Source organism: Rhyacophila brunnea, unplaced genomic scaffold (assembly GCF_057557595.1).
Source record: "Rhyacophila brunnea isolate RB1 unplaced genomic scaffold, BYU_Rbru_1.0 scaffold_12, whole genome shotgun sequence".
Taxonomy (NCBI): domain Eukaryota; kingdom Metazoa; phylum Arthropoda; class Insecta; order Trichoptera; family Rhyacophilidae; genus Rhyacophila; species Rhyacophila brunnea.
Window position 1 is genome coordinate 38,621,309 of NW_028232774.1, and position 21,836 is coordinate 38,643,144.

Sequence of the window (21,836 nt, forward strand, 5' to 3'; positions counted from 1 at the left end):
ATATCTCTCTTAATTTTTATGGAAGAAAAATAAAAACATTTTTACGATTTTTCAACATAATAGTATCGGTTTTATAAAAAGTTCAGTCATTTTTACATAATATTTTCGTTTAAAAATTTGTGATAATATCTACTCTAGGTAGAAATGAGGAAAATAAATACGTAATGCTCCCTTCACAATGGCCCAAACAAGGTGAATGTATGCGTTTACCAGTGTGTAGTGATCGTTACGCGTCGTGCGGCCCACACCGGCGTACTTCGACATAGTGTCGGTGTCTCTGTACTCATCAAAGAAGGGCGTCAACATTCACCATGGTTGGGCGAATGTGAAGGAGCATTATACTTTCTCAAAAATATTCTTCTTCATTATAACAACGTGGTTTTATAATGAATATTTAATACTATAAAGATGCTAGTGGAAATTTATTTTAACGTTTTGGACTTCTTTTGGAAATTGAAATAAGCAGTTGGTTGTAATTATTAGTTATGGTTTGTTATTATTATTGTCTATGACTTCACAACCGCTTTGGTGAAGTGTCAGATAGTGAGAGGTTATCCAGTAGAATGTCAATTTATTTATCATAACACAAGCGGCCGCTAATAATTAAAATACGATGCGTGGGGTGTAGCACATGCCGGAAATATTATTTTAAAATACAACCGACGAAAACTACTTTCAAAATGGATATACAAAGTGAAAATAGCACGGCGGAAAATGCCAATGAGGAAACGGTCGCCGCGCAATCTGTAAACGAAGAAAACGACTGCAAAAACGAGCCTCCATCGGAGAACAAGATCAAAGACGAAGAGACAAACGATAAAACTGAAAACTCCAGCGGAAAAATGGAGCGCGCGTCCAGCCGGGATGGTGAAAACAGCGATAGAAAGTCCGACCCGAAACCAAGACAAGCACCAAAACGGAGAGCTTCGGTTATTACCATTTCCGATGATTCCGATTTAAGTGACGGTTCGTCTATTTGTCATGTTGAATCTTATCAGGCGAGCACTTCAGAAGCGAAAAGAATACGAGGAGGTGGGTATTTAGAGATGAATAAATAATTAGGTAGCGATTCAAAGAAATAGTATGTCTGATAAAAAATTGCACAAACTGAATATTTTAAATTTTAATATCAGTTATATGTGGAAAATATACTCATTACGTTATGTGAGGGTATCGTAATGGTATTTTCACAAAGGTTAGTTGTTAGCCATTTAAACCAATATACTAGTTATATCTCAGCAACCCTTGAGAGTCCAAATGTAGGTATCTAGTTATTAATAATGTTATTTTTATATCAAAATTCGAACCCAGTCTGTAATTGGACATTTAAACTTACCCATCCTTATTGTGCTATTATATTCTAATGCCACCTCTATGATATATTTACTATTCCAATCAACAGCTGCTGCTATCTGACGTTTTATGTGCTCATTTTTAACTTAAGGTGGAATGTATTTGGGATATATAGTCGAACTCGGTTATTACAATCTCGGACATAGCGAGATCTCGGATGTAATGAGGAAACATTCGTTGACATTTGGTTTATGATTTTCTCCATACATTTATTCACTGTTATAACGAGCAACTTACCGAGCTATAATACTGTTAATGTGTCGATCGTTTAAAAACATTTCGACCCTAAGCAATAAAATCCGATCGGACAGGATGCCGCTGGGCACGGATTACGTAAGTACCTACCTAATTGGTGTTTTCGCCGACAATAATGAAAAAGTATCCCTGGATATGGTGGAAAAATCCAAGTTTTGTGAAGTCTGTAGGTATCTACCAGCGTTCATTACAATAAACAACTTCTTTTGTAGTTTAAGAATGCCATGCTTGTTTCGAGGATTTATACTATGGTTTTCAGATTTTTTATTTTCGACTTTTTGTGATATGTGACCGCTCATTTAAAAATACCTATTCTCTGATATAACGAGTACCGCTTATAACGAGCAAATTCAGTCGGTCCCATCTTCGTCGTAATAACCAAGTTCGACTGTATTAGCGACATCTAGTGACAAGACAATAAATATCTTACGATAAATTACCAGACCTATGCCTATAATAGCCGGGCGGATAACGTGTCAACCTATAATGTCGTGGGTCCTGGGTTTGAATCACATGTCTGGCAACAATAACATCACATGTGTATTTGGACTTTTTAAGTTGAGCAAGTAGCTAACATCCATTTCACGTTGAACAAAAATTTGTTAATACACCCTCCACTCTGTTGGGGCCCATGCGATCTTCTTAGGATTGGACATGTTTAAAATAAAGGAAAATATTTAAACAAAATTAAGGTAAATGTACCAATTATCGGCACTAGAAGGAAAATGTGGTCATGAGATCAAAATAATAGGCTCAGCTTAAATATATTTGTATATTTCTTTTTTTGTATTTATATTTACAAATATTGTTAACAATAAAAAAGTTCAATATCAACAATATTTTAAGTTAATTATTATTTTTTTTATGTTTTAACAACATAAGGACAATTGATCCTATTATCGGCACCTGAATTAAATTTAGGTACTAATTTCCGGCACCTTATGTTCGTATTATCGGCACAACTAAACTTATACAGGACATTTCTATAAAGTTAAAAAAACTTAACTGAAAACATAAGTTTAAAAAATGTAGGTACAACAATTACTTTGTAAGTAACATTTGTATTTTTCTTCATTCATATTTTGCTACAATATAATATATACAGTAGAACCTCGATAATTCAAAAATCGATAAATCAATTCAATTTTAACCCCCAAGAATCATTTTTCATACAAAAAAATCGAAATATTCGTTATTTCGTAATTCGAAATGGAATTTGGTCCCAAAGGCCATTTTTATCCATATAAATCGAAATAAATAATAGCAAAATACTTATTTTCTTGGAAAGTAATAAATTTAATGACTGCAATTAAGTAGGCAAAAACCTGCAAATTTACTGATGGAGGCAAAACCCAAAGTTTAAGTTGTGGAAATACCCAAAAACTCCAAATGTACTATGACACAAATTGCAGTGGATGTCAATCAAGGGTTCATTTACTTGTCATTCATGTAAATTCAGAATCCATTATTTTATTAATGTGAAAAACATGTTGTTTTACAAGGTAATCTTAGCACATAGCTATTAAATGGTTTTCAGTGAAAAAAAATATTTATTCACGAAATTTCGTAATTATTAAGTGCTTAAAGCGTCAATTACATTGAGCTTTTTTATGAGCTGATTATTGGCAAATTTATAATCTGCCTGTAAATTCGCCCAGTGTAATCATCGAATAAGCTAATAAGCAGGTTGTAAACACTCCACCTAGAAAAGTTGAAAGCCGGTCAACTTTTCACACTACACGCCGGCGTGTGGGCTTACTGCGTCTGCGCAGTAGAGCGATGGTGGTGGAAAAACGAACTACTCATTTTGAAATTTACATTTTTGACGTTTAATGGAAACATTCTTATGGAGCGTAGCGACCTCCCGGTAAAAAAACGAACTACGTTCCGTCAAAATCGCTCGCTGGCTTGTGGCTTATCAGCGAATGGAAAGTTTTGTGTGTAATCATGAAGTCGCAGTAGCTGAACCGCCCGCTTTTAAATTCGCCAATAAGCAGCTCGTAAAAAAGCTCAATGTAATTGACGCTTAACTATATTGTGACATTTTTTTATCACTGACAGAATTACGTTTTTAATATTATGTATTTAAATAAACAATGAGTTTCTTTTCTTTTCAAATTTAAGTTGATAACAACTGAATGTTTAGATTAAGCTGACAATAATGAATACAGTGACCCTTTGTTTGACAGGACTAGTTCACTAATAGACTTAATGAGTTCACTTGACATTTTTATTATTGTTTATAGAATATTAAAGAATTTTATTTTAAAGCGGCTGCCGGCTGTATAATTTTCGCACCTTCTTCATCATTAAAATAAAAATGTTCCAATTATCGGCACCATTCATGCTTATTATCGGCATACATTGTAATCGTATTTTATAAAGTAAACTATAATTTAGATTTTATTTTAAAAAGTTTTAAATTAAGAAGGAACAGTATTTCTTCCTAAAATATCTGCTACTTGTGTAATCAAAAATAATTTAATAAAAGTATTTAATATTTTTGCAAAATGATCGATATCTCTTATTACCGGCACACTATGTGCTAATTAACGGCACACCAAATTTTTAAAGTTATTATTCAATTTTAAAAGATTATTTCTGATTCTCCTGATATAAATTTGGTGTGCCGAAAATTAGCCAGGCGATTAATTAATATTTAAATAATTTAAAAAGATTTTAAAATATTAAATTATTTAATTTCTATCCAACAATAATGTGCTTTTAAAAGTTTGTTTGCATGTCCCTATTATCGGCTTTGTGCCGATAATAAGAACAAATGCAAATCGTATCGGTGCCAATTACCGGCAGCAAAATTTACTTGATTTTTAGATAAACTAACCGCTAAACACATAAAATATTTTACAATTTCGGCAAAAAAACAATTTAAATATTAAAATATAACCATACATTTAATAATTCAGTTTAAAAAACGTTTTAAAATGCTTAACACTAAATATTCGAAATGTTTACTTACTTGTCAAGCTTTTGTCTCAAATATCACAGTAGGTCTAAATCACTCGACATATGGCAGAAAACTATCAAATTTCACGAAGTACTTACAAACATTTAACAAAAACTTTGTATCTTTCTATCGCATACGAAATGTGGATTTCGGATAACACATTTTTACAACCATAGAAGTCTTGCCATTCTTATTTTTTTGAATTTCTTCTAAAATTGCCGATAATTGGAGCAGTGACGGAAATTGGTACATTTACCTTACTAAAGAATATAATAATACTTCATTACAATTGGGCAGTTTGATTAGATATAAATTCGAAGAAAATCAATTTGAAATTCTGTTAGGATAAATATTGTATATCCACGTATCGGTCCCATAGGGTCAAAGAAACATATCGTTCGACAAACTGCAATATATTGTAACCCACAATTCACAAATTTTACTGTTGAGAATAATGGATCGTTTAGAGGATGTTAAATTATCAACATAGTTTTATATATATGATTAACTTTATTATTATCAACTTCATGAATAATAATATACAGAGTAATAGATTACATTTTGTTATGCGACCGTTACAATAGACCTTCGAGTACAGACTCTTGTCACGCCGGACACCTGAGTGAACATAGAACTGTAATTAGTATTAATTAGTATTTAGCATTGGCGGACAGCCAGTGCCATAGTTAAACGTATTAATAATATTCTTAAATTATTACTTATAATATTTAGTTATGTTATTATATTAGACGGCTATATATCAACATTTACAGAAAACACAAAAAACTGTATAATAAAATGCAATGTACACTCTCTCAATAATCCACCACACCAAAAACCAGACAAGTGTCCAATTAGTGAAAGCGGCGGATTATAGTGCATACATACAAAATATGGTTAAAATTAAAACAGTTATTTCATAAAAATAGTTTTTTTTTTTTGAGAAATTTGTAGTAGCAAATTACAGTTTTATTTATAATCAAAATCAGTATTTATGTACTAAATTATACATACAGTATAACTCCTATTTTACGTTTTTTAAGGGACCGAAAAAAAAAAACCTAATTGGAGGGAAAATGTAAAAGGGTATTGAAAAAAGGAACATTTAAATTTTATGTTTCTAAAAAAATAACGTTTTATTAAAAAACAACATTCAATTAAAATTTTTATTGAAAAATCGGGTCAATCAGAGCGTCGCTCGCCGACCAATCACCGTGCGCCGTTCTAAAGACACGGAGTTTTCCCTCCAAACACCTTACGCCGTTTGAATGTCACGACCCAATCATTCTCAAGCGTAACTCGCATATTTTGAATATATCCGACGTAAATCGCGGGAAAGAAAAACGTAAATGCAGGTATTAAATGTACTGAAATACATTGGGACTGAAAAAATTACACGCAATTACCGGGAAAACGTGAATTCCGGGCACGTAAAAACGAGGTTATACTGTATTTATAAACTAAATAACAGTAAATCACTTGACACAACCAGTTGTTCAGTGAGGCAGATATACTTGAATGGCTTAGGATTCCTGGCTTTCCCTATGACCAAAAGTTTCATTTAGTGTATCCCGGTTGCATTGGAGCACGCTATAATAATAATTGTGATGCGGTCCTTGGTACATTACTTTCTTCGCGATGAATGCACGTTTTAAGAAGGAGAAGTTTCCAAAATAAACCCGTCTCATCTGCGTTGTATTCTTGTACTACTGAATTTGACAATCGAATACCGGCGAATTATAGAGCTTGATTTTGTGCTTACATATATTTTCACTAACTACGTATTCTGCCAAAAATAGTTAGTACAGGAACTTTGTCATAGAATAGCTTTTGCTGATAACACTTTTGGGATGCTGAAGTTAGCATTCTAAATAATTTAACCCCATAAATAGCACCTTCCCGATTGATTGATTGCTTATTATTTATTTTTTAGATTACTCATACTCAGAGAGTTCGGATGGCTCCAGCTCGGACGAATCCGATACAGAAGATGACACCCCATCGCTGGTGATCGCAAGTTACCCCTCCAACTTGACCACGAACATTGTACAGTCCAAAAAACCTGATCTGCGAGTCGCCAACATCAAGATGAACCCTAAATTCATCTCCCAAGACCTGGAGAAAGAATTCATCTCACACTGGTCCAAAAACGAGAGTTTCGAGGCCCCCGACGTGAGCTTGCACGCGAAGCCTTTTCGATTGTGCATCTTAGATAATTTCCTCAGCGACTCGGATGCCATTTTTAATATCGTAGACGATATGAACACGTTGGATTGGTCCAGGAGAAAAATGGATCTCTATGAGTTCCATCGGACAACGGATTTGGCTAGTTTAACATGGCAGCGGGGGATCAAAGCCGTTTATGAACTGCTCAAAGGGGACGTTCTCAAATGGGTAATGTTAATAACAATATCGTTAAATAAATTATATTCAATTTTGTGGGACCTTTGTACAGAAATGCACATCTCTTTAAAGAAATAAGTGCAGCCCAATATATCGATTTAATACTTTTCCACAACTTTATATTCGTCTGTCAAAAACTCGTATTGAAATCGATTATGACGTTTTAATACTTCGTAGTTTGAAGTTATGCTAAATATTATAAAGGTATGCAGCAATTGCGTACAATATTTTACTTTATTAAGACATCCTGCACTCAGGAATTCGATTTGACATTAATATGATCCGATCACGGAAACACAAACGAACTTTCACGTCTGCCCGCTCACAGACGCGATAGTGACATTCGTGCTGAGCTCCTTCCAACTGTGTTGCGAACGCCAACAGACGTTTTTTCAAACCAACAATGTTGCATCAACTCTGTGTGTCAGTATTTCGTGAATGCCAAATTGACAAGGTTGACACGTTGCGTCTTATCGAGTTTGTATGTGCGATTCGCCATATATCATACTACAATATATCTATACTTATTTAAATGAAACATTATTTTTAAGATAATTCTTACAACTATGCTCGATGAGGTTTGTAATTTTTCACTGTGCTCATAGAGATACCTTTACATGTAAAATAAAGTCCACATTCAGTTTTGGCTCACCAGCGCTTAATGGTATAAAGCCTCATTGGTTGTAAACTATTTATTACCAAGCAGCCGATACCTCATTGACTGCATACTGCCAAATATCAGTAAATGGCCATTGTAGTTTATCAAATCCCATTCGAAATCAGGTTAAAGCCTGTCCTATATTGTTAATCAATCAATGATTTAACCCTTTCTTTTCATATTTAGAATTCTTTTGAACCATCAAATTAGCAATTACATATCAGATGTCAAAAAAAATACATATTTAAATAAAACATTTCTCATAATTTTGTGTCTAAATGCATTATTATTATAATGTCTAATTACCATAAATCTTTGATCAGCATTAATTTTAAATGTATGTATGTCCTTCTCGATAATACAACCCTTCTATATTCAATAGATTAACCGCCATATTATGCCGGGTACTCATTAGCGAGCCGTAACTGTGACTGTTGCAGATACAGTAACCAGTATAGACGCCAAATAATTAGTTTGCGTGCCTAATAAATAATTATTTTGCATCTAGAGTTGTTTACAGTGTCTGGAACAGTTACAGTTACAGCTCGCTAATGAGTACCCGCCTTTAGACAATGGAATTATTATTATTAACTTATTAATTTTTTATTAAATTATTATTTTATTAATTATTTTTATTTATTAAATTTTCCTTTTTTGTAAATCTCTGTAGTTCTCAATTTGATTACATGTAAAAGTAATTTTCACTAGTTAGTTATTATTTTTCACCGACAACTAATCAACAATCTTTATCGTCTCCTGTCATCTAGATTTGTAAAATTAATATTCCTAAATATTTAATTCTAGGTTGCCCGAGTAACAAATCTAAACCTCTCCCATATATCTGCATCCTGTGCGCTGTACGGCCCGGGAGATCACCTCCTCGTCCACGATGACCTGCTCTCTGACAGAAAAGTGGCCTTCATACTATACCTTGCCCCTTGGAACATCCTCGATTATCCCACCGGAGGCAGTGACGTTATTAAAGAAAGAATCACAGACGTCGACGAGAGAGCAACAAGCGTGAATAAAGACACTGCAACAATGAATCAGGGTAAAACTAGCTTAGGAGAACACGCCGAGGTAAATGATACAGGATCGGGTAAAGGAGATAATGACTATAGAGTAATTAAACAAGATGTAGATGATAGAGTTAGTAAAGCGGATGTAGATGAACGTGAAATAAAATATGTTGGAAATAGCGGGAAAGCTTCTGGTGAAACCGAACTAGATAAAGACAGAAGTGAGAATTTAAATTGCGATCTGGCGAAAATGGACGTAGACCTGAGGACGTCTACGGGAGACGTGGATGAGAGACTAGGAAAAGGCGATGCAGACAGTGGAATGATGACCAATGCTGGAACTGCTCCAGACATTAATATGAAGATTGAACATGGAGACAGAACTGAGGTTAGTTGTTTTATTTGTACATAATCATAGTTTACCCAATCGACTGTAGGTTTCGCATTTTAGTAGTACATAATCATAGTTTACCCAATTGACTGTAGGTTTCGCATTTTAGTATCTATGCTGCATTCCCAATAATTGGTATGTGGATTTGAACACATTACTTTCCAGACGCCTAAATACCTGTAGACACCAAAAGGCAAAGCCTGTCCTGAATTTATTATGTTGACTAAAAAAGTTTAATAATTCTAAATTCATTTCAAATTATTATTTTCTAATGTCATTTACAAAACAAAATGAACCATATCTATCTATGTAGTTCTTTTTTTAAATTCTGTGTTAGTAATGCCACTTTGTAAATAATATTATTATGTATATGGCAATTATGTATTCCTTAAAAAAAAAAAAAAATTGCGATTTTCCTTCAACATAATAAATAATACGAGAAAATTTAATTTTAATCATGTAATTTGCAAGATTTTTCTAGGCATTATTTAAAAAAAAAAATCATCGAGCACAATTTATAGGATATAGTAACATGTATCGACATAAAATAGAACTAAAATGGTCTCAGTCGATAATGAAGTACTCGTAACAAAAAAACAGTTGACATAAACTGACATCAACTGAACTTATCATTAGATATAATGAGTAGTCGATATTAAACCTTTCAATCAAGCAGTTCAAAAATTATCTCTCAATTGAATAATCGTTCCTCGCATAAGTACTGTATTTATAGACATAAAACTACCAAAATGATTAAGCCATATTGTCATGTAATATTAAACAACCATAAAAACAGTTCTGTGTTTATTAATCAATTATCTATCTATATAAAAGATTAAACTTAATAGTGGGACATAATACTAAATTAAAATAACGAACAACTACAAGAAGTACATATTATTATGTACTTATAAAGTATACTTTGAAAGAAAGATTGACTTTAAACCTCGTTTCTATGAAACTACTCGAAGTGGACATGGTTCAATTTGGAAAGATATCTCCTGCATCTCATGCTCGCAAAATAAATTATATAGCTCATTCATATTTTATTACAACGTTTTTCTTAGCTCGTATTCTTATTTGTCCGGTGGTTCTTTGTCCAGTACAAATCTTGCAATCGATTTTTAACTAACTTCCCAACTAGCTAGACATTTGAAACTTTTAGAATATATCAGAACACGATGCCAATGCATTTTTAATATGCATTTAATGCGTTCATTTTACAACGTTTTTATTAGCTCGTATTCTTGTTTGTCCGGTGGTTGTTTGTCCAGTACAAATCTGGCAATCGGTTTTTAACTATCTTCCCGACTAGCTTGACATTTGAAATTTTTAGAATATATTATCAGAACACGATGCCAATGCATTCTTTTAATACTTTTAGCCATCTTTAAGTAGAATTGAATTCATTTTCAGTTAATTCTGTTTTGTATGAAAAGTTATTTCAACACCATTATTGGTTGCTAGGGGGTCTGGGGTCCTAGCAACTAAATTATTAATATATACGTGCGTTACTATGGAAATCAATATGACATGTCAAAATGACATTTCAGTATTATTTCTATCGAGTACAAGTTTTTTTGATCGTTTAAGCTAGTCAAGTCAAGTTTATATGATTCAACAGAAATTTAAAAAGGTTTTTTTATCTTGTAATTTTTTATTTTCTAATTTTCCTCCATACACATAATTATGTAAAATTATGTAATTATGTAAAAATAAAATAAAACCATAATTATATTTTTTACAGAAAGGGTGGAGTCAGGCGATGGGCGGAGAGCTACAATTTCTTAACAAAGATAGTAAGGGTTTACCAAATCAGATTGTTAAATCGTTACTACCGAGTAACAATACCTTTACTTTCTTCAAAGTATGTTCGGACTCCTTTCATCAGGTATGCACTCAAAAGTTTATCCGTTTATTTGTCTAAACCATTTCTTGCACTCGCGGTCTGGAGCAACAATAACAAGAATAAGAACAAGAATAACAGCAAAATTGAACAGAATGTTGAGGGGATAATCATACATAGTTAGAGGTGAGTTGGAAATACTGTCGCCAGTTTTTGTACTCAAGTTTCGGATGAAACTACCCATACTCAGTATGTGTGGCCCAATAAACTTATTCTAAAAAACTTGTGATGGTATCATCGCGAGTCACTGTTCTGTGTAGTAGGTACCAGTTGGTAGACTTTCAACACTATTGACATTAAATGCGCGCGAACGAGGTAGCACTTGAATATAGGTATATTTTAATTTACTAGTCTATTGCGTTCAAATGTATGAATAATAGGTCATAAATTTTGTGTTACAGCACATTGGTGAGATGACGCACAGGCTTAGGCTTGTTATATGATCACTCAAAACATGTTTAAAATTTAAAAATAATCACTGTTATTCATTTTTGTTAACAAGAATATTGTAACCTAACAGAAAAACAACTCATAAATTTAAAATGTTTTTAAAATTTTATAATAAATGGGACTTTTCGACAAGCGAAGCTCAGCGTATTTTTAGCGATTCTATTGAAGCCGATACACAGTCTGAGTTCCCTGAGCCGATATGTATTTCAAATACTAATAAGGAGTTGGTTTTAGTTTCAGTTGAGTATGAAACTTTTTTCGCATACGCACGCCAAATGCTCTATATAGTATCCAAATACTAGTAAGTATTTTGGAACAAGTTTCTATACTAAGTATTTTTTTATTCTGGTAGTAAGTATACTTAGTCTTCAAAATCGACCAGTTTTCCCATCTCTATTACATAGACTGATATTTGAGATAAGATTGAATTGAAACACATCTTTAATTTTATAATGTTTATTCTCCTCATTCTTACACCATTTAGATTGAATTATATATATACGGATTTAAGGATAGATATGATTTGAGTTACCTCATATCCACCTACCATGTATATGCAGCCGCGGTTTGAGCACAGCCACCTTCCATGACGCAATAAACGTGTCCGAATGAAAAGATTTTAGTGCCACACTTCCTTGTCCCGAAACGATGCTGCACGGGACTGATGTAGCAACCATGCACCTTAGTGCTTAACCCGGCACCTGCCTCAAAAATCGTATGACGCACCATAACTACGCATGAATTTCATTATCGTCTTTGTTCTATACTAAAAAAAGCAATAAAAAATATGTCACAGCTCCAGTCGAGAACCCAAAACCATTAAAATAATTTCGACACACTAAAAAACCGTAATAAATCAGTTATAATATCAGAAACACTCGAACAAACGAATGCTATCCAAATTTGAAAGAACTCACCGTAAGACGCCATTTTGTAGCCAATAGTTAGAGCTCTGCGCGGTGTGTACTATTTCGACACTTGTGCATTACGTTCCCACGAATTGAAGTGTTACTAATTTTCAAGTGCATATCGATAAATCACATATTAATGTCTTCGGGTTGAGTCGTAAACAAATATAAAGGGGACCCTTTTAATATATTTAAACTACACAAACACTTAACTTATTGAATATTATTGATAAATTAACACGAACTCACATATTAAAAAAAAAACAAATACAATAATAAACCTATTTTAAAATTCTTTTGACATGTGATATATTTTAAAGCAAGGTGACAGACATAACGCAACATCACACGTTGGGCACATATAGCGAGAGAGTTTTGTTTTTTTCGGATTTTTTTTAGAATTCCCGCATACGAAACATCTCCTTCTAGGCTTATCGGTATTTTGTGTCGGTAAAATGTATTCTGGCAAATGTCCCGTTGCACTTTTGGGCAATAATCGTACGGGATTATCGCTAGTTGACGCTGTCGGCTTGGGCAGGGGTGCATTTGAAATTCTCACACAATATTTGTTCACTAATTGTTTTATTACACAGAGTTGAAAATCGCCCAATGTTTTTTTGTCACATTTAATAAATTTATATAAATAAAAAGCATTTAATAAATATAAGTCGATCATGTGGAATGCGACCTTTTTATACCACTTGATCGACTTTCTCATACACGACAAGTTGCTAAGCATCATGTCGGACTTATCTACCGTACCCATATTTTTGTTATAATCTATAACACATTTTGGTTTTTCGATGTTTTCGCCAGTTCTATAGTTCACTTTTCCCGTTGGTCCAAATGATGCATCGTGGAGGGTGGATAGCATGTGAACATCCCTCCTATCGTGCCATTTCAGAGCCAAAAGTGGACTATTGTACTTAGACTCGGTATCTCCCTTTTTCAGTTTGCTGAACTCTGGCATATCTTTACGATTTTTTCTCACTGTACCGCAAGCATTCGTTTTGTGAGAGTGAAGGTATTTAAAAAGCGCCGGACTCGAATACCAGTTATCACACCATAAGGTGTGACCTTTCCCGATGTAGTCTTTCATTAGCGTTGTCACTACCGCACCGGAAATACCGAGATTTTCATTGTCTTGTATGTCAGTCCCTTCCCCACAATAAATTATAAAGTCAATAATATATCCTGTCATTACGTCACACATCACAAACATTTTTATTCCAAATCGATGTCTTTTGGAAGGAATGAATTGTTTAAAAATTAATCTACCCTTAAACACGATTATGCTCTCATCTATGCAAAGATTCTGATACGGTATCATCGTTTCCCTAAAAATTGTTCTTGTGTGTTCTAACAGTAATCTAATTTTAGCTAGTCTATCATTTGAGGCGGTCACACTAGGATCAGAAAAATGAAGCATTTGTAAAATAAGTTGGTATCGATTTCTAGCCATTATTTTCCCAAAAATGTCTGCATGCAGGTAAGGATCGGTACTCCAATGTTCCTCTATCGACGTGTGCTTATTTCGAGTCATCAGCATTGATACGGCAAAAAATGTATACAACTCCGGCACTGACGTGTCTGTCCAATTGTGTGATCGCGATTTCGGTCCAAGGTCTCCCGCACTGTACGAATGGTTAAAAAATGTATTCGTTTGGTTCACTATTTCCGACATTATATTTTTATTCAAAAAATGTTCAAAGAAAAGACATTCGGGAGAGGATTCGTTCAAGTCGTTCGATGTCACGCCAGATCGACAATCATTGAATTCGTGAACTATTGGAATATACGGGCCAGTTCTCCACGACCGCAAAAATTCAATTGGCTCGTCAGAGTCCGTATCGTCGACGTCATGATCAATCTCATGCTGTTCCAATTCCTCTTCCGACATATCATAATCTGAGTCCAATTCCTCATTAGTACGCACATTTTCTTCCTCCATATTTACGCACTATAAAACTATGAAATGTTTTTAAAATGTTTAACTACAGTATTAGGGAACGCCAAATCACAGAAACCATTAAACTCACACACAATAGTTATTGATATCAGTATTAATTTTCACATTCACTAAAATGGGACACGGTAGACAGTACAAAAAGTATTTTAAAAATCGCGGTAAAATAAAATCATACGTTCAATAGTTAATCATGCCAGTTTTAATGTGATAAGTACACCAGACAGCAAAAAAGGTATTTATCAACGATTGCGGTAAATATTCTACTTGTATGCGATAAATACAATCCCGCGCAATGGCCCGCTCGGTTGAAAGTCTGTCGTATACTGCGCAGTCGCGGCGCGCAGTTCAAACTGATTTCTGTCGACCGGCAAAACTTGGCCGTACGAATTGGTTCGAAACTTTGGTGATTATTTTATATTTAGAACCAATGCTTTTAAAATATGTCATAGGTGGCAGGAGAAGGACAAATCAGGCCAAATTTACGTGAAAAAATCAGTCCCGTATGATAAATATGGACGCGGTGGCATCGATTTATACACATGCGCATTGCGAATTTGGCCGATTTGTACAAGGTGTGTGACATCGGCGCCGGCCGGGTTAAAGAAAGAGTTTTATCTTTATTGACATGAAGTGTCCTTTGTACAAAGGAAAATAACATTTGACAAGGTAAACTGAACTGCTAGGTACAGAAGTAAGAGAAGAAGCGAACCTAGACTCAGCTGACACACAAACAATGTAAACATTTTCAACATGACTGTATACATTTTACTATAACTATTAAATTTATTACTTATACATTACTTCGTTATATTTTTAATACGATCACCAAAATCAAACATATCAATGAAGGCATATAACAAAAACCAAACATTTCATAAAAATAACACAATGGATTGACTATCAACCTAGTATACACAAGTGAGGCAAACTTGAAACTCAAATCAACAATAATTATAAATATGATAAGTTTTACGATTTTAAGTATTTTTTTTAATTTGTTTTAAGGTTGCTGAGGTGAAATCGTACGATTTTCCCCGACTCACAATAAATGGCTGGTTCCACGGTCCACCAGAACCTGACGATGATTCGCGTAACCCCGTAGAACCAAACTACGAATACGTCGGACAAGCGCCCAACAGTGAAATGGTAAATATAGTCTTTCTTCTGTAATAACTAGTTTAGTCACAGTCTAGTTTTCAATTACGTTTACAGTTACATTTACAGTCACGTTTCAATATGACTTTTTTGTTATTTATGTAAAACTAACGGTAGAGTTGTGATACCGGATAATAGGTACAACAGAAAATCAAAGTGATCAACTGACGCAGTGAACACTTGGAAGCTCAAATTGCTTAATTTATTATGTGGTGATATTGAAAAAACTTTTTTGTTCATTCTAACTCTGTAAAATTAAGAATAGATTTTATATCTCACTTTTATAATGATTTTAACCACAAAAGCAACCAATCAAAAAATACATTGTGAATTATGTGTATGTTTTAGTTCCAGTCGGTGTTCAACCAGTTCATAACTCCTACGTACCTCTCGCCGCGGACTAAGTTCAAAATTCAGCAGCAGATTGAGAGCGCTTCGGAAATCAGTCTTGAAGAATTCTTTCTCAAGAACCAGTATCAAACATTTTTAAGCTGTCTTCAAAATGAATGTGAGTTTACTTTGTTACTAATTTTGTCATATAAGAAATTCCAGAGACCTAAAATTTCCATTTTTAATTAAAAATTACAATAGATCAATATCAGTATCAACGTGAAACAACATAGACTTTTTTACTATTTTTGGAACAGATTGCCATGGGTTGCCAACCACTGCACTAACCCATAAATGTATGTATGTTATGATCTGTTTCTTTGGTTGTAGCGTTACCGTGGGAAGACTGTGGACCTGCAAATCTCCGCCACTACCAATACCTGCCTACCGAGAAAATAGCTGCCAACTCAGAAATGGCTGAGCCGTTAAAAGATTTGGTGCTGTTGTACACCTCCCAACACTTCTTCAGACTTCTGCGAGAATTCACCGAGCTACGGTTAAAAGGCTTCCATCGATTCGAAATACAACGATGGACCGCTGGAAGCTACACGGTAAAATTTTCATTGTATAATATAGTTTAGTGATCAAAATACAATTCTGATTCATCTAGTTATCACCCGAAGATAAACAATAGGTTTGGCAACGATGTTTTCATCATAACAAATATTACCTATAATTATTAACCATAATAAATTAACCCCTTCTCCAGAAAAAGAGCATTATCCGATAACATTAGTTTACAGTAAATTATTTCATACATTTGTCATTTGTCTACATACAAGTCAAAATTCTTTATTTACAATCCTATGTGTATCTAGACCGCTTCACAAACAGGTTTCTTAACTGGATAACTGCCGCTAGCGTCTTAGCACGCTTTTCTATTCCGAGAACAGAGGGCCGGCCAGGCAAAATGCGCGTGCAAAGATGCTCCACTTAAAACGCAATATATCGGCCAAGATCAATGTTTTGAATAATTCAAACACATTACCCACACAGCGACATCTATTAGGATCATGGTGTAATACTTACATTTGACATTTTCTATATTATAATCAACGAAACGTCGATTTAAAAAAAAGCTTTCTTGGGTTACCGAAATGCGTCGCTAGTAGGGTTGTCCCACGGATCCGATATTTATCAAATCACACGCCGGGATTCCCGTTTACTCATAGTAGATGCAATGGAAATTATAGTTCGCTTATGCATACGAGAAACGGGGAATACTGTGATTCCTGAATATACACTACTACTCAATAGAAGTGACACATCTTGGAATACATATTAGTTGAATGTTCGTAGTCGTGTTTGACGTATCTAATTCGGTTTCGCGGCTGAAATATTTTTACTTTATAGTTCATTTCTTTTATGATAGTTTTATAATAATTACTTTTAGACTTTTGACAATTTTTTCGAAATTTACGGGTGAAATTTTGTAATTTTTTAAACCTTCGTGATCTGTGTTGCGTGTCGGTAATTGTTTATTTTACATGATATTATTTTATTCGCATAGTGTTTAACTTATTTGACTTTTTTAGTATTATATCTTTCTATAATAAGTCAAGTTTCTGGGATATTTGAACATTTTTACATTTAAACCTTTTGATCTTCTGCGAAGAGAATCAAGGTATGAGTGCAAACCGTGCAAATTGGCGCTCTGCGTTGAACCTTGTTTTGAGACATACCACGCAGTAGAAGATTATTATTATTTTTTTAATTTGTTATATTTTTATATGGTTTTAAGATTAAAGTAGCATATTGTAAAATTACTCATACATTATCATGTTCTCAACTTTACTGTGTAAGTGTTGTGACAACCCTGATGTTTTGTGAATTATCAAGTTTGAATTATTTGGATAAATGACTGCGTAAATGGACACATTATGTATTAATTTGGTGAGTCTATAATATGATATAGTATTAACCTTTTCCACTCGAAAAATTTTTTATAGGTACATACCACCCACTCGAGACTTTTTTCCGTAAATAGCATAATTTCAATATAAAACATTTAATTGGTGAAAAAAATGTAAAAAAAATTTTTTTTTTTTTATTTCTATAAAATAGATTTATAATGAATATACTGTACTTATTTTTAGTTTATTTATAATTCTTCATTGTGTGGTATTTCACAAAACAATCTCCAATATGTAATCCTGGCTTATCACAGAATCGTAATGAAATAGCGGTATTTAGAGAAGTGGCTATAAAGTGTAAATCGTCCATACATATAGTTATGACTGTAAATATGATCCAAATGATTTGTCTTCAAATACACTTGTAATATAAGCAGCCGTCTCGTAAATTTTCTAAATTAGTTTCGGGCTCATAACAACTCATTCCCAGTGCGGTACACATTATCAAAAGATTTCTCAAAAAATAATAAATCGATACGTAATAATTTTCATTTGACTCATTAGAGTATTTCACATTATATTTGTAAGGTTCTGAATCGGCATAATATAATAGTAAGTATTGTCATCAAAAACAGTCTATTCAAATATAAAACTGTAAACTATACGAGACGCCCATGCGCAAGCGAGAACCAATAAAAAAAATAAACACTTCAAAATCATGCGTGACAAACAACTTCAGTTCACTCTAGTCTGGGAACGTTCAATAAATAAAATTTATGTGACAAAAAAACATTGCTTGCAAGCAAGCGACCTACGAATAAAAAAAGAGAAGATTCCGATAAAAATACTATGTCGAAATTACGCACGCAGTATTCTTTTGCCGACTTCTTTCTCAGATAAATGTAATAACCTATTATTATTCATTCTAACTTGATTGAAATCGCATTATAAAAATTGCTGAAAATATTACAAAAAATGACTTTATTGGTGTGCCGTCGCTACGGCGGCACTCGAGTAATACGGGAAACTTCTAATGCCGCCGATATGGCGGCACTCGAGTGTTAAGGGTTAATATATTTACTAAGGTTTATTTTTTCAAAGAAAATCGCGGCCCTCCGTATACGGCCATACTAAGGCATAAAGCCCACTAAAGGCGTCGGATCGGTGCAATCACCGCGAAGTAGGCCCGTGAAGCGTAAATACAACCGAAATGACACTCCTCCCACCCGCGCATTACCCTTCACCATTGTAATAAGGGGCACGAGGAGCGCAAAATAATTATTATTTTAAGCGCCTCTCATAACAAAGCAATAAAAATATTATTAATTTCTCGGCGGCTTGTAATTTATATTCACGATGACGTAATTCTACCAGCAAAATATCTGACACCCAGCACCTAAAGAATGAGTTCACTGTTGACATGTCAATAATGCTGAGGCGCCCGTCTATCGACGACGCGTCCAGAAGCGGATAAAATAAACAGCGCGCGCTCCTTTTGCTTGCCGTGTTCAATGAATGGGCTACGTTGTGTTTTCGTTAATTCGTCCCGCTGAGTAGCCAAACAACTGGTGACTCATGGGGCGGGCGGGCACAATGCTCCTCAAAACCAATGTGCGCTGCCATATTTGATTACGTTGTATTTTCGATGATTCACATTGAATATGCGCGAGCACCCCGCTCGTCCGCTTTAGTGGGTTTTATGCCTAATACCTCTTGGAATAGAACCGGTTAGAAGATTTTTGTTTTATGAGAAATGGATGTTAGCCACTTGCTCAAACTATTAGGACCATGCTCCGGGCTCAAACATACATTGAAAAAACACTTGGGACTCGAATCCTAGACCCCACGACCTTTATATACGTTACTGCTCAGCCATCGTGGGCAGGAAATATCGACACTGTATATGGCACTGAAACTACCTATTAACGATATCAGGATACGTGGTGTTCAAACACTATTAACTCGAAATGATATCCAGAGAGAGTCTCAATAAAATTGGTGGTGCACAGAAAATCAATCAAATCAAATTTGAAGATTGCAATGAGCATTTTTCAATAGAGTTACCACAAACACAAATTTAAATGCATAAAAAGTATTTTTCCGACAATAAACTGAAATTAATCATTCAAAAAACTATTTAATCCGCCACTATATTAACATAACCCTGGTAAATCGAGTGTCAACTCTATCATGAAACTAATGTAATGATTTTGTTGTATTTCAGGTTTTACCGCCCCGCGGAGAATACTCGGCCAACGAACTGGACACCATTCTTTACCTGGGTCTTCCCCAGCGGAGACTTTGTGGAGGCTCCACGATCTACCTGGCGCCCGAGGAGGCCAGCGACCCCCTCATCACTGTGGAGATGACCAACAATGCTCTCAACCTTATATACTCCGACGAAGGCACTTCAAAGTTCACCAAGTACGTGAGCCAGTTGGGAATGCGCAAGGACGAGTGCTTCTACATCATCATCTGCACTTACCGGGAATGATCCAATGCCTTCGCGATGCCATCCGACTCTACAACACTTCATTGACAATTTCTATTTGCATAGATTGAATGTTTTCAAAGTATTCTATATTTTTTTTTTGTATTAAAATGCCTGCCGACCATAAAAAGTGTGGAAACAGTGAAGCACTGCTTTAAAAGAAAGCTAAAAAACTTAGATTGCCATAATTACAACTATAAACTAAATCTATTGAAATGTATCCATGGTGAGATTTCATTTCAAACAGCCAGAAAAACCGCATCGGCAGCCCGCCAAGCCGCAAGCATTTTCTGTCAGAAAAACCGCATCTACAACCCGCCCCGCCTAAACGACAATATAATATAATAAACTCCTACCAGCATCGACAACATGCGTTTCTCTCAATTCCACCCAGCTTCTGGCCTGCTAGTGATACGGCCTTCACCATTCTCCTTGACAGAGAAAGGCCGGTATCACTGTCTCAAGTATACTCTTTCACTCTGCCCGGTCTTCTGCTCTTCTCCAGTCAATCACTCCAGGCACTCCCAAGGTCACCGAGCCGACAAAGACATGGTCTTCACTGCACTCTGTTCTCATTCTGTACCATTTAACGGTGCTTGTCTATCCATACATGTCGCTAGGCATTGTGTTTTGATTCTAATGATGTCAAAGGGCTTGTACATTATGCATTATATAGAGTAAAATATTTTTTTCAAAAAGAAAAAAACATTATCAAACATACAACGGTAGAACTAGTCATATAACAAGGGAATTGGCAATGCATCAATCCACGCAATAGCTTCCGGTTTGACCTGATGTATGGCCGAAACCAAAAACTTCTCATAGAACATGATTATAGCGATAACACCAGATGCCATCCTCAATGATGCGTCTAAGGTCTTTCACAAGACAAACTATGACATATTTAATTTTGAAAACACTTCTGAGAAAATACATTATAACCAATAGAAAAAATCTTTTTGAAAAAAAAAGTAAAACACTCCACCCCGCAGGAATCGAACATCCATCTCTCGGGTTTCGCGCCCACACACATAGACCACTATGCTAAAAGTACCATACTTAATTATGACAAATTTTAACTAATGGTTCTTATAGTACTCTCTGAAGCGCTTTCCAAATTGAGCTGCTATTGGCTATCGGATTTTGTATAATTATTAGCAAATTCGAGGAAACTACAACACTAAAATATCTTGGAGTGATCCGTGACGTCGGTTAGTAATTAAAGTAATACTTTGATTTAAAATACAAAAGCCAATAACAGCTCAATTTAGAAAGCGCTTCAGAGAGTACTACATATAAGAGCCATTAGTTAAAATTTGTCGTAATTAAGTATGGTACCTTTAACCCTTTCGCTGCGAGCCATTTTTGCGGGAATTTATTTTCAGTCAAGTGATCTGTTAAAACGGTCACTACAGCTAAAACAGATCGATTCCAAAATTAAAAAATAGATTACTAGATGAACTATATATCAGTTATTCCAAATGCACCAAGAAATAAACTATATTCGTTACATTCTCACTAAAATAAATCAAAGAAAGTGAAGACGCTAAAAAATATCCAAGCTTTGACCGCGCGTTCAAAATGGCGGTTGTCCACTCTTCACATAGACCTATATTTATTTTCGTCGCCATAAAATGATGTCATCCACTTATTCATTATGATGTTTTGGA

General features: G+C 34.6%; 1 protein-coding gene across 1 annotated transcript; it reads left to right on the forward strand.

The window, feature by feature from the left end:
- The first annotated feature begins 516 nt into the window (after positions 1–516).
- sud1 (Prolyl 3-hydroxylase sud1) lies at positions 517–21,114 on the forward strand. Its single transcript, XM_085961264.1, has 8 exons — positions 517–1,032; positions 6,507–6,967; positions 8,439–9,041; positions 10,792–10,935; positions 15,283–15,423; positions 15,781–15,940; positions 16,153–16,373; positions 19,900–21,114. The coding sequence occupies exons 1-8, from the start codon at positions 681–683 to the stop codon at positions 20,167–20,169; spliced, it is 2,352 nt and encodes a 783-aa protein (XP_085817390.1). The 5' UTR covers positions 517–680; the 3' UTR covers positions 20,170–21,114.
- The last annotated feature ends 722 nt before the right edge of the window (positions 21,115–21,836 follow it).

Coding starts and splice junctions, on each gene's coding strand:
- sud1 (XM_085961264.1), top strand. CDS start 681: ATGGATATACAAAGTGAAAATAGCACGGCGGAAAATGCCAATGAGGAA. Junction 15,424..15,780: donor AAGCGCCCAACAGTGAAATG/GTAAATATAGTC, acceptor TGTATGTTTTAG/TTCCAGTCGGTGTTCAACCA. Junction 16,374..19,899: donor GGACCGCTGGAAGCTACACG/GTAAAATTTTCA, acceptor GTTGTATTTCAG/GTTTTACCGCCCCGCGGAGA.